General features: G+C 42.9%; 1 protein-coding gene across 6 annotated transcripts in view; it reads right to left on the bottom strand.

The window, feature by feature from the left end:
• LOC117346711 (ADAMTS-like protein 2) overlaps positions 1–13,620 on the bottom strand; it is a 114,205-nt gene that overhangs the window by 81,328 nt on the left and 19,257 nt on the right. For 3 of the 6 annotated variants that reach the window (XM_033916728.1, XM_033916731.1, XM_033916733.1), the window contains exon 1: positions 3,408–3,509. The exons of 1 other annotated variant lie outside the window; for it this stretch is intronic. In XM_033916728.1, coding sequence (XP_033772619.1) covers positions 3,408–3,499 — 92 coding nt within the window. In that variant the 5' untranslated portion in view covers positions 3,500–3,509. Of the gene's footprint in view, positions 1–3,407; positions 3,510–9,179; positions 9,248–13,620 lie in introns of those variants that run through there. 2 more of the 6 variants (XM_033916732.1, XM_033916730.1) reach the window with 2 other exon arrangements.

Here is a 13,620-nt window from a genome sequence, read left to right as displayed (position 1 = left end):
CCCCAACCCCTACACACACACACATCCGTATCTTGGCCCCGACAACCTCCGCCCCCTGTACCTTTAAACTGAAGGACAGTAGGAGGGATGCTCTCTCCCTCCTGCCACCAGGTCCCCCGCCCCCCAATACATTTAAGTAATAGGACAGCAGGAGGAATTCCCACTCCCATTGGCAGGCAGACCCGCCTCTTCAAAATGACAGGCCTTCTCCTTCCCAGTGCATTCTGGCCTTTCCCTTCCTAGCTCCATATTATTCATACTAGCTTTGAGGAGACATATTAGACATTCTCTTTCCTAGTTTGGAGGGAGGGTTCCCACCTCACACAGTTCAACCTGAATAAACTGGTTTATCTTGGTTGTTCCCCTATGAATACAAGAGTTGTAGCTCTTAAAGTCCAAATTCTCAAAACTGTGCCAAAAGTTAGGCAGTGGTAGGCATCCTACTGCCACCTAACTTAAATGGTATAATTGATGAATATGCAATAAACGACCATGTCGTTTAAAACCAATTAAAATATAATTTTAAAAACGTGTAGGTGCTTCAAGTGCCTACAAACGATGGCGGCCAGCTTCCATCCATAGAGGTATACTTTATGCTGGAAGTTGACGAAGGCACCGGTAGGCGCCTCTATAACATGATTCTCATCGAAAGTAGGTGCCAGAAATGTAGGTCTGTAAAGCCTTGGCCTCTTTTCCAACGCCTTCTTTCAACATGGCCACAATTCTCTAAACAGCACTGTCACGCTTGGCGCTGCTTTTCTAAGTGGCCACCGCTAGTGGCGCTATTTAGAAAATCAGACCCTAAGTGTTTTAGGGAAATGAGTACTAATCTCCCTGGATACAAAAAGGAAAGATAGAAACAGAGAAAATTAAGACAGATAAAGACCATATGGCCTATCTGGTCTGTCCATGTGGTGACGCGTCAAAATCACGCAAGACAATCATGCGTGGACAAAGGCGGGCAGACAATCGCGTGCATGACATCATCATGCCGGATTTAAAGTGAATTTTAAAGTGCTCCGAGGGGGGGCATGGGGGGGAACCCCTCCCACTTAAGTTAGTAGTGTTGGCACTGCCATTGGGGAGTAGGGGGGAACCCCCCCACATTACACAGGAAACTGAACTTTTTCCCTAAAAAATAAGGAAAAAGTCTTTTTCCTCTATAATGGGGGTTCCCCCCCCAAACAGCACCAACACTACTAGCTTAAGTGCAGTGGTTCCCCCCCCCCCCCCACATCCCCTCAGAGCACTTTAAAATTCACTTTAAATCCGGCGTGCTGATGTCCTGTGCGCAACTAATACACAGGTTCTGGACCTGTTGAGTCGCCGCGCGAGCGTACTGCTGGGCACGATGGACCTCTGGTCTGACCCAGCAGAGGCACTTCTTGTGTTTTTATGACTGTCCGCCCGCGATTGTCTTGCGCGCTTTAGACTATGAACCATCTATGCATGTCATCTTCTAGCTGCTCCTCTCCCTTAAAGATCCAATGTACTTATCCCAAGCTTTCTTGAATTCAGATAAATTTTTCTTCTCCACCACCTTCGCCGGGAGACCGTTTCACGCATTCACTACTTTCCGCGAAAAGTATCTTCTTAGGTTACTTCTTAGTCTATTCCCTTTCACCTTCATGCTATGTCCCCTCATTCCAGAGCTTCCTTTCTTTTGTTTTATTGTCCATTATAAGTATTATTAACAGGTATTATACTTGTACAAAAAGTGGATTCAATAAATCAAAATACAATATGAAAACATGTTAGAAGGGAAACAAATCCTTCTCAGACCGCTAAAAATAAAGGGGAGGATAAAGAAATCAGAGGAGATACTAATAGGTAGCATAAAACAAAGGAAAAAGATTTTACATGAAAAGACCCAAAATACATAAATCAACCACAAATCCTGTATTCTTCAGGCCACAATCTTTTAAATCAATTAAGGCTTTCAGCTGATCAGGAAGAAAAAATGTATACTTTACTCCAAGATATCTAACTAAACATTTACAAGGAAAAGCTAACAAGAAAGTAGCACCCAATGCCAGAACATCCCTTCTCAAGGCCAAAAAGAATCTCCTCTGTTCCTGTGTCTGTTTAATAACATCTGGATAAATCCAAATTTTTTCCCCCACAGAATAAAAGCTGGAAATTAAAAAAAGAAACAGCAGATCTCATATGAGTAACAGCATTCTGATCTTGCTCAAAACAAATGAGATGAGAAGGGTTGCTCTGTCCGAAACCTCCGATAAAAGAAGTCTCCAAAATTCAGTGCCTCTGATCTTATTTCTTGATTGGCAACTTTTGTCCCTTGATCCATTATACTCTGAGCCCCAGACATAGTCTTTGAGGGGAGATAATAAAATTTGTTCAATGGCGGTAACACTACTGCAGGAAATTTCAAAATCTCAATTAAATATTTTTTTAAAGACATCCATAGGTGAGACTCCTAGTGACTTTGGAAAGGTCAAGAGATGTAAATTTAATCTTTCTTGTTAACACCATTTTATCCGTAATATCATCTGCTATTACCTCTTGAAATGATTTAACTTCCTCTTTAACATCTTGAAGTTTCGTGATTTAACTTCCTTTTTAACATCTTGAAGCTTCGTAGCAAAATCATTCTTAATAGTCTCTAAGCCATTAGCTAAAGAATCCATTTTACTCACAAGCATAATGATCTCGGACGTTGATCTTGTGACCGATGAATGCTCTCAAGAGTAATTGCCACATAAGCACTTACTTCAAAATATCTCGACAGAGGCTCCAGCACTGCAAAACTTGAACCAGACCCCCAGTGGAAGCCTCCATGAGCACTGCTTCAGTTCTAGGAAGATCCCTCGGTGACAAGAGATCATCCAGATGTGACAGAGGGTTGGAGGAGAAAGTGTGACATCAAGCTCCAGGGAAACAGGATCTCCTCCATCCTGAACTCCAGCAGGTTTGTCTCCTCCAATTACTTTTTCTGGAACATGGGTCTTCACAACAAACTTGTCAATGGTCTGTTGAACTGGGGAAGAAATTCTCGCTGCAGAGAGAGCAGCCTTGACTATCCCCTTTCTTTTGGTATGAAGTATAATTAAAAATAGCAAACAATGTAGGTAAACTCGAGAAGACGCTCTCTCACTTCATGCTGCCATCTTGGCTCCTCCCCCATGTGCATTTATGCCACATAAGTATTTAAAACATCTCTATTATATCACCCCTATCCCACATTTCCTCCAAAGTATACATATTGAAATCTTTAAGTCTGTCCTCATACACTTTATGACGAAGACCACCGACCATTTCAGTAGCCTTCCTCTGGAAGGACTTCATCCTGTTTATATCATTTTGAAAGTGCGGCCTCCACAATTGTACACAATATTGTTTAGGCTAACCTGAGTAAATGGAGGCATTCAGTAGAGATCACATCCTACCTTTCCTTTTCTGCAAGGCATGCCAAGGCCTCCCATAGATGTGCTCTGATCAAGCTGACTCTGAGTTGGGAAGGTGAATGCCCTCCAGCCATACAGATTGGCCTCACTCCTCCAGTGGTATTTCTAAGTCCTCTGATCTCAGAATTAGACTCACCACGAGCACTGCTCCATCTGGAAACAGTAAACCACATCCATGAAAAACAGTAGCATGTGCAGAGCTCGTTAGGGGCTTTCCTGCTGAAGCATATCACAGATTAAAGCCAGGCACACAGCCCTAGCCACTGGGGAAACTGAATGCAATCAAGAACTCTCCAAACATGCAAAGAAGCCACCTGCAGCCCCCAGGTCACTGGGGGATCAACAGGCTTCTCCAGTTTTCTACTTGTATCCCAACTCATCTGTTACCTGCTTCCTCCTATCCATGGCCACAGGAGTGTAACCAGCAGATGAACTCACTGGGCTATGAATTAGTCACACCCTGATCAGCGACGTCTAAACCAATTTTATCAAAATGCAGAATTCACCAGAAACCACAAGAGTTCAGATGCATAATGAGACATGAAAGAAAGTAAATCCAGAGGGGAGAGCTGCTTTTCTCCAGATTTGGAGTGTGACAGGTACCTTTAATAAGAAACAGCAAAGAGAAATGGCAGATTAATAATCAGAAAAATCAGGGAAAAAATGGGCAAAGAGCAGAAAAACAGTGAGGGCCCAATATTCAAATAAATATTTAACTAGGAATTAACTGTGTAAATCTTTTTTTTTTTTTTTCAAAAAATTTGGGTAGGGGCAGCTTGAGCTTAGCCTAAAAGTTATATACAGTGGTGCCTCGCATAAAGAACGCCTCGCACAGCGAACGCTGCACACAACGAACTTCATGTCATGATTCATACAACGAACTTCGTTTCACACAATGAAGTCGCCCGAGCTTCCACGATCGCTGCCGATGTATTGCATCCTTCCGCGCAGGCACTGCAGGCAGTCGTTAGTCACTGCGCTTAACGCGTTTCACATAACGAACTTTTCGCATAACAAACTTGCTCCTGGAACGTATTAAGTTCGTTGTGTGAGGCACCACTGTATTTGGGAGGAAACAGATCAGAGAGCAAAGCCAAAAGTTATATACATGACACTGATATTCAGTACTATCCAGATAACGTACCTATTAAGTCTGAGACTACATATTCAGTGGCCCTAATTAAAATCTGACATAACAATAAGAATAATTATGATTTGGCTCAAGCCTTTTTCAGCAGCAATTAAGATACTCCATCCCCATGGGCTCTCTCTATCCCCGTCCCATCCTTGTAAGCTCTGTCCCTGTCCCATTTCTGCAAGATCTGTCCTCATCTGCACAAGCCCTGAACACTTAAAAATCATAAGTGTGGACTAAATATCTAAATAATTTGCTTTTCCTGTTTTTAGGTGTTTCTATTATGTTTAATTGATCTATTCAAGTTGTAATTATTCTGCTTGATTGTAAATAAGAAAGTTGTTATAAATAAAAAAATTAAAAAAAAAAATCATAAGTGTTCGAGACTTGTGCAGTTAAGGCAGAGCTTGCAGGAATGGGACAGCGACAGAACTCGCAGGAATTGAGATCCCATGGGGACAGAGACCAATTTGTCCCCATGTCATTGGTTTCCACAGTCTTGGTCTGAAGCTTTTAACTATTAAGCTACTTCTCATAATAATCAGATTAACTGCACACAGCAGCTGCCTTGCTAAATACTGACATCTGATTGGTCAAGTTAGTTGGATAGTGAAAAGAAAGGCCAGAGGAAGGCAGGAAAATCAACAGAACAAAGACAGCAGATGGTGAATAATCAGAAAACAGAATGAGCCCAAATTCATGAAATCTAGGAAGCTACACTGAGAAGATGAATGCCTGGCTAGTGGGAAGACAGGGTGCTGTGGATCGCAAAAAGCAATAACTCTCTGCTGATTGCAGACAGTGCAGTGAATACATAGAAACATAGAAGATGACGGCAGATGAGGGCCATAGCCCATCAGGTCTGCCCATTCTACTGACCCACCCCCAAATCTACTGTCCTAGGGATCCCACTCCTGGTGACAGGTTCCCTTGGCTTAACCCTCTAAGAGATCCCACACGGGCATCCCATTTCCTCTTAAATTCTCGCACGCTGTTTGCCTCTATCACCTGCACCGGGAGCTCATTCCAAGGATCAACCACTCTCTCGGTGAAGAAATATTTCCTGGTGTCGCCATGAAATTTCCCGCCCCTGAGTTTGAGCGAATGCCTCTTGTGGCTGAGGGTCCTTTGAGAAAGAGAATCTCTTCTTCCATCTCGATACGGCCGGTAATATACTTAAACGTCTCGATCATGTCTCCTCTCTCCCTACGTTCCTCGAGTGAGTACAGCCGCAAATTTTTCAGCCTTTCCTCGTACAATAGATCCTTGAGCCCCGAGACCATCCTGGTGGCCATCCGTTGCACTGACTCTACTCTCAGCACATCTTTTCGGTAGTGTGGCCTCCAGAATTGCACACAGTATTCCAAATGAGGCCTCACCGTGGTTCTGTATAATGGCATTATGACTTCAGGCTTCCGGCTGACGAAACTCCATGATTGCTTAATCCGCAAATAAATCTCAATAAATAAATTGGCATAAAAGAATAGTTTAAACCAGCACTACATGGACTAGCTCAATGAAAGAAGAAGGGACTGCATGCTACATAGCACAGAGGAAGTGTCAGAAGATGTATATTATTTTAATAACTTAGTTTTCTCCTATAGTCTAGGATAGAGGTCTGCACGGGAATGGGGAGCGCGGGAATCCCATGGGTCCCGCGGGAATCCCCCCCCTAACCCACAGGACTCCCACGGGGACCCCCCTCTAGCCAACGGGATTCACATGGGGATGGAAGGCTTTGGAAGCAGGGTTCGTCCATATAATATAATGAACACGTCAGCCTTAGTAAAAGAAGGGGTTTATAAGTTAATTACTTGAACAGAAAACAAAAAAAGGGTTCCACCAAAGAGATTCCACAAGGAAAACAGCAGCGCAAACACAAAAGAAACGGTGGAATCGATGATCCTATGAGACGTGATTGCTGCTTTTTATGGGGACAGGCGGGGATGGAGGTAATTCCTTGCGGGGATGGGTGGGGACGGAGAGGATCCTGACAGGGACAGGTAGGGACGTAGAGGATCCTTGCGGGGACGGGTAGGGACAGAGAGGATCCTGATGGGGACGGGTAGGGACGGAGAGGATCCTGGCAGGGATGGGCAGGGACTGAGAGGATCCTGGCAGGACGGGCAGGGACTGAGAGGATCCTGACGGGGATGGGTGAGGATGGAGAGGATCCTGACGGGGATGAGTGTGGACGGAGAGGATCCTGGTGGGGATGGGCGGGGATTGGTGGGATTTCTGTCCCCGCGCAACTCTCTAGTCTATGACAGATCAAAATAAAACACAAACTACTCTTAAGCATACAGTATATTATTTGATTGTGCATGTATTCATAGTTTTTGGCAACAGGTTTGGACTACAATTTGTACTATCGTTCATATTAATAAGCCTATTTGCTTTAAGTTTTTAATTTTAAAATCATTACGGCTCTCTTTTACTAAGGTGCGCTAACCGCTAACGTGTCCATAGGATAACACGCACGCGTTAGCATTTAGCGCGTTTAGCGTGTGCTAATATTTACCGCACGCTGGAAAGCATAGCACACCTTAGTAGAAGAGGGGGTATGTTTTCAAGGCATTCTGTTAAAAAATGATTATTAGTTTGATACTTTAGTAACTATAGGAGTTAAAACTATTTTAAATTCTTGGAAAAATTTACATTTAGGGCTCCTTTTACTAAGCTGCGTTAGGGCTTTAACGCGCGGAATAGCATGCGCGGATAGACCTTAAGGCCAGCATTGAGCTGGCGTTAGTTCTAGCCACATAGCGTGCAGTAATTTCCCGTGTGTGCTAAAAACACTAGCGCACCTTAGTAAAAGGAGCCCTTAGTTTCTTATACAAAGGAGTGGAATATCATATGTACTACATACAGATATGAGTTATATTTGGCAAAGGAAAAAAACTGTCTACATTACATACTGCAAAATGGTTGTCTCTTACAAAATATCTTTGTATCTGATTGCTTAGTTCATACTTTTTAATTGATTATTGTGTTTTTCTTTGCGAGGAGGGATTTGGTGTGGGTTTGGGGGTTTTTTTCCTTTTTGTTTGTTTTGTTTTATTTTATTGGGGTTAACTTAATATTATTACTTTGTCTTTTTGTTATTGAGTTTTGTTGTACACATATAAAATGTTAATAAAATTTATTTCACTTAACCCTCCCACACACACACTCACACACACAAACTACCATCGCAAAAATCTTCTTACAAACTTTTCATCCACAGATAAATAACGTCTACACTGACTGAAACGCTTGCATGAACAGACGTTTTCAAAAGTTTATTGTGAACCCATTGTTGGTGGAGTTGTATAACTAAACCCCCTCCCCCCCCCAAAAAAAAAAAACCTCTGTGGAGTGACGATGTTCCTAAATGGACTTTATTTGAAAGTATCAAAGTTCCAAAGGTACACTGAAATCATCCACATAAAATAATTCCATCCACATAAAAGTAAATCATCCACATAAGAGCCTTAAAGGACCTAGTCCGCTAGGGATACAGGACCCAACACGGTCCACGTTTCGACAAAAAGTCTTCTTCAGGGATCCCTGGGGGTCCTATAAAAGTGAGTACATGGGAAACAATTGTGTGGTGAGCCGGAAGTGAAACACTCTACCTCTACATTTAAGTTGATGCAAGTATTACGGTACCTAGCAGGGTTTCCAAATAACTCCACACAACCAAGGGATGTGACAAGAAAAGGAAGTGTAAGATTTATTAGATAGCAATAGAAGAGCAGCTAAACTCTTCAAATAGGTACCTATTGGTACAATTAGATAATGCAAGATGTTAATACTATAAGGTAAATTACAGAGTCAAAAGGATGTTACAGGTTACTCTTCTGGATTGGCAACAGTTCAATGGCCTGATTAACTTCTGTAATCTGCAGTCAGTTCAGTTTGACACGCTTACCACTACTTCAAATACTCAAGTCTGAGGAATGTCATTTGCATAAATGAGGCCTAATGTAGTAAACTAGTGTTCATACAATGTTACCAGTCTAAGAAAGTCTCTGGAAATGTTGCAGCTGTCTTGCGTTGGGTACCATGATCCTCAGCGTCCACATCCTCACCGGCCCTGGAGTCTGCTCGTTGGCTCAGGAACTCTGGATCTGTGCTAGCTGAAAACCAACCAATAAAGGAAAACCCTAATCTTTACAAAAAAAAAAAAAAGGATCTGACAGAAGAAAGGGGTTAACTAGATGCAAAGAAAAAAAAAATGGAACAAGGGTTTTCTATCTATCCCTCCCTAACAGCAATGGCTTCTGTGCTCACATTCGGGCAGATTCTTCAGGCTCACTACCACTAACCCCAAAGGCAGGCTTAAATGTAGTTTCCAGGAGCAGGGTGGTCTCTGGGGAGAGGGGTGAGGCTGTTTGGGGCTCACTTGTGCCTTCTTTTCTACTTCTCGCAGGGGTCCCTTACGTGGTTCTGTTCTCTGCTCCCAGCATCTTGCTCTCTGTCTCTCCTGAACTGCGGGCTTCTGCTGCCAGGACCTCCCCTACTCATGCTCTCCCTCTTTAGGCAGCTCTCTCTTTCTCTTCTCTTTTCATGCAGGTCTTTCCTCCTGCCCCCTCTTCTAACTAGGCTCTCCCACTTCAGTGTCCCCTAGGGCTCACCTCTTCTAGTAGGCTCCCTGCAACCAATTGGTTTCTCAGCTGTTCACCTCCTCCTGCAGCTCTGCTCTAGCCCAGGCTTGTCTGCGTTTCCTCCGGTCAGCCTGTTTCTTCCTCACTCCTGCAGCATGGCTCCACTCTCTTACATCCTGGGGTGTTATGTTCTTCTTCTCAGTCTCCCTTGGGGTTCTTCTCCTCCCTGGGGTCCAATCGGTGCAGGCTTGTTGTTGAGCAGTAACTCTCCTTCTTTCTTCAATTTGCTCAAATTTCACGCCGGTCAGAGTGGTTGGCTGGCTGCTGTCTCCTCTCCCATTGGCCCCCTCTTCTAGCATGCCTGCCTTGTCCCTTGATTGGCCAGCTTCCCCTTCAGCATTGGGTTTTTTTTTCTTCTACTGGGCTCCTGATTGGCCCAACATTCTCAGCCATCCCCTGTAGCTTACAGCGTCTGTGTTCCTTAATTTACATTGACAAAATAATTATATGCAAACCATTTTACCAATCAAGGGATCCGACACGGTCCGTGTTTCGGACAAACCTTCGTCAGGGGTCCATGGTAAAAAAAGGGGATAACAAGAAAAGTCACAAAAAATTGTAGAGTAGCAGCAAAGTATCAGCGACGTCAAAAATCGCCACTGCAATGAGCCGCAGTTGAGGTTGGAACCTTTTTTCTCTTTGTTTTGTTCCTTAATTTACATTATCTTAAAGTTTACTTTTCTACTACATAACCCTAGTACTCCTGGAAGTGTATTCCATAACAATGGCCCTACCACAGAAAAGTCTGCAGCCTTGGTATCAGAATAATGAACCTCACATATCCCCTGAGTAGATAACCACATGGCCGCCTCAAGACCCAAAGCTCACAGCTAGTGGCAATAACAGGGGACTAAGCATGCATGTTATTGAGTGCCAAATGCTCTAACAGTTTTAGTGTCTGAATGGAAACCATTAGCACAGACCATATTTAAATGTGGTCATAAAGAACCCCCACATCACTTCTTAAAATTGAAGGGGTGCATTTTAGTTCTGGAAAATTAAGGTCAGTTCCAGGTCAGCATAGAAGGGTGGGATGAGAGGAGCGGGTGTCTAGTGGCACCTCTTCTCTCCCTCCAACCCAACTATGCCAACCAGGCCTGACTCAGACTATTTTTTCCCCCAATTCGCAACTTTCTCCTCAAATCCCTTCCCCAAAAGACCATCTCAAGAACATGACCAGTCTTTGGGATCATACCCCAAACAATTTGTTTTTATTCATAAGGTAAACAATATATTAAACACACACTTCAGGTGGAGAATATACCTCACCAACTGATAAACCCTCCCTAACCAACACTGGCCAGGCCCAACGAAGGAGGAAGGGACTGCATTCTGCACAGCACAGAGGAAAAGTCAGTAGATGTATATCTATAAAATCCCACTGTGCAAGGACAGTGACCCTAGAGAACAGCTATTTAATTAATTTATGGCCAAGGGTTAAAGGTTACAGTATAATGAGCATTCAAAAATATTGATATGAAAAAACGGTGATGGGATAATCGCGCGCCAGACGCCAGCGCACCGACAATCCAGCGCTGACAATTCGGCACAAGACAGAAGCGCGCAGGGGAAAAAGTAATTTTTAAAGAGCTCCGACTGGGGGTTTGCGGTGGCAACCCCCCCACTTTATTGGTTAATGTTCGCGCTGCCGTTGCGGGGAGCTGGGGGTGAAACCCCCCACATTATAGAGAAAACGGAACTTTTCCAAAAAAATCAGAAAAAGTTCCATTTTCGCTATAATGGAGGTTTCCAACCCCCTGAACCCCCCCCCTCCAACAGCAGCGTGAACACTAACCAATAAAGTGTGGGGGGGATTGCCACCTCAAACCCCCCGTCAGACCTCTTTAAAAATTACTTTTTCCCCCGCGCGCTTCTGTCTTGCGCCAAATTGTTGGTGCTGGATTGTCAGCGTGCTGGCGTCTTGCGCGCCACTGTCTATGAACCGAAAAAACACTATATTATGGCACAGATTCATGTTCTACATAGCCTCTAACACAGCTTCCAGATCCAGCAGGGCATCATAAAGTACTATGGGCCAGATTCAGTAAATAGCACTCAGGCCCAAATTCTATAGCCAGCGTCTAAAGTTAGACACCTATTTCGGAGGTGCCCAACTAGAGAGGTGCCTATCTAAATTGAACACCAAGCTCAATTAAGCTTTTTCATCAGCACTGATTGAAACATAGGCGCCTATCAAGAAAGCGTGATTCTGTAACAAGGCGCCTCTACAAATTTAGGCAGCCTTAAAAAAAAAAAAAATAGGCGCTGTGCATGTTAGGCCTACGTTTTAGGCGCCTTCTTACAGAATCACTGCTCTTAAGCCTGCTTAAGCGCTCACATGGGCGCCTAACTTTTAGTTGTGCCTAGAGCTGGCCTATTTATTGGGCGACTCCAAAATAGGTGCCGCTCAGCGTGATTCACTAAACAGCACCCAATTGTGCTTGAATTGCGCTGAACGGTGCCTATAGAAGCGCCTAACATTTGGCCGTTTCTTATAGAATTTGCCCTTCAATGTGAGATGTTGGGAAAAATTCACACTATGCCCTATTCTATAAAGGGTGCTCTGGGCTTTTTTTTTTTTCTAAGATTCATGTGCAATGTCAGCGCTATGAAGCAGTCCTCTTTTTGGCCCTGAAACCTAGACTGAGAATCTACAAAATATGAGGATTGAGCACCTGATCCCACTGAGTACAGGATGCTGTTATGACTTTTGCCATAGCAGGATTAATCCTGCAGCTAAAAAAGCAAACATATTTCCTGCTTGATTTCTTTTAGGATAAGATCCAAGTGTGGGGTCTGAGCTATGAGCTGACAAAGCTCTCTTCTTGGCTTTTTGACTGAGAGCATGCACAAAAATACTGAGGAGGGGTTATAACAATCTAGGGGAAAACTATTATGTTACAGCCATTCCTGGGTTGAATTAATCCAACATTTAAAAAAATAAATAAATAAATAGCAGTTTGCTTGCATCTTAATCAGAATTCCTACAATATCAATATACCTGTGCACAGATAAGGCTCATGTGTGGCATTTCATTACTCTAAGCTCGTTTCTTTAAAACAGAAAAAAAAACATACTTACAAGGGAAAGATGCCTACGATTGAGCTTACCTTTCTTTTATTCCTGAAACCAATCCCTACCTTTTCATATCCCATTGATTTTTTTTTTATTCTTTTGCATTTTCTTTACTTAGAAATTGTAGTTCTCCCTTTTTCCCTTTTCTTTACAATGCCCTTTCCCAATCAAGTCAGTCTGTCGTATAAAGATTTTGTCTATTTGTTGTTTGTTTCTCCATCTATATTTATAGCTTTTTATTGTACAACACTTCGAATGCAATGATAAGTGTTTAATCAAAATTTTAATAAACTACGAACTATGAAGAAAGGAGGATCTTCCATGGAGTTCAAGTTGTCTTTTCTTATGCTTTGGAAATCTCATGTGTTTCCCACAGTTTCCTATGGCGCAGTGATGCTTAAGTGTTTCAAAATGTATTAGATGAGGCAAAATGATGAGTGAAATGTTTGGGCTTCTTGCCATTAGTTGCGAAACGCGCCGGCGGAAGGAGCATTCACATAACCTGTATACAGCTCTCTGCTTTGATCAATACCATCAGGACTGAACATCTTAACTGGAAGTTTGCTGCATTCAGAAACATTGTAAATGACAGCAGATAGAAGTCCTGCACAGTCCATCTAACATGACAACCAGAGCTGCACCTGCCACTCCATGCAGATTACAAGCCTTCGTAATCAAATACTAACATCACAAATAAGGCTGTCAGAATTTGCCATAATACTTACAGGTAGGCAGTTATCGCTGATACAATATTGGAAGAATAGTTTTATAATTTTGGTGGCAGTGTGGAGGGGCATTTTCAATATGACATCTAAATCTGATTTGGCACATTTTGAGAAAAACGTCCAAAAATCCAAGACAGAAAATAGCCATTTTCAAACCAGAAAAAATGTCTTTTTTTTTTTTCCTAGATGCTTGTCTCAGTGCATCTAATCTAACCTAACCTAATCTAATCTAATCTAAATCTTAGGTTTGTATACCGCATCATCTCTACATTCGTAAAGATCGACACGGTTAACAAGAGTTAGGGTAGAAAGCTCGACACAGTTAACAAGAGTTAGGGTAGAGAGGAACTCCAGTGGGGGGAAGAGGCAAAATGAAGAGAAAAATTTTGAGAACTAGAATAACCAGAGGGGGAGGAAGAGTTACATTTTTGAGAATAACCAGGTTTTCAGATGTTTACGGAAGAGTTGGAGGGAGCTCAGATTCCTAAGAGGGGAGGTGAGGTTGTTCCAGAGCTTAGTGATTCTGAAAGGGAGGGAAGAACCTAGTTTTCCTACAAGGGAAACGCCTTTTAGAGAGGGAAAGGAAAGTTTCAGTTTTTGGGTGGATCTGG

This window comes from Geotrypetes seraphini, chromosome 12 (genome assembly GCF_902459505.1).
Source record: "Geotrypetes seraphini chromosome 12, aGeoSer1.1, whole genome shotgun sequence".
Lineage (NCBI taxonomy): Eukaryota > Metazoa > Chordata > Amphibia > Gymnophiona > Dermophiidae > Geotrypetes > Geotrypetes seraphini.
This window is presented reverse-complemented; position numbering and strand designations above follow the sequence as displayed.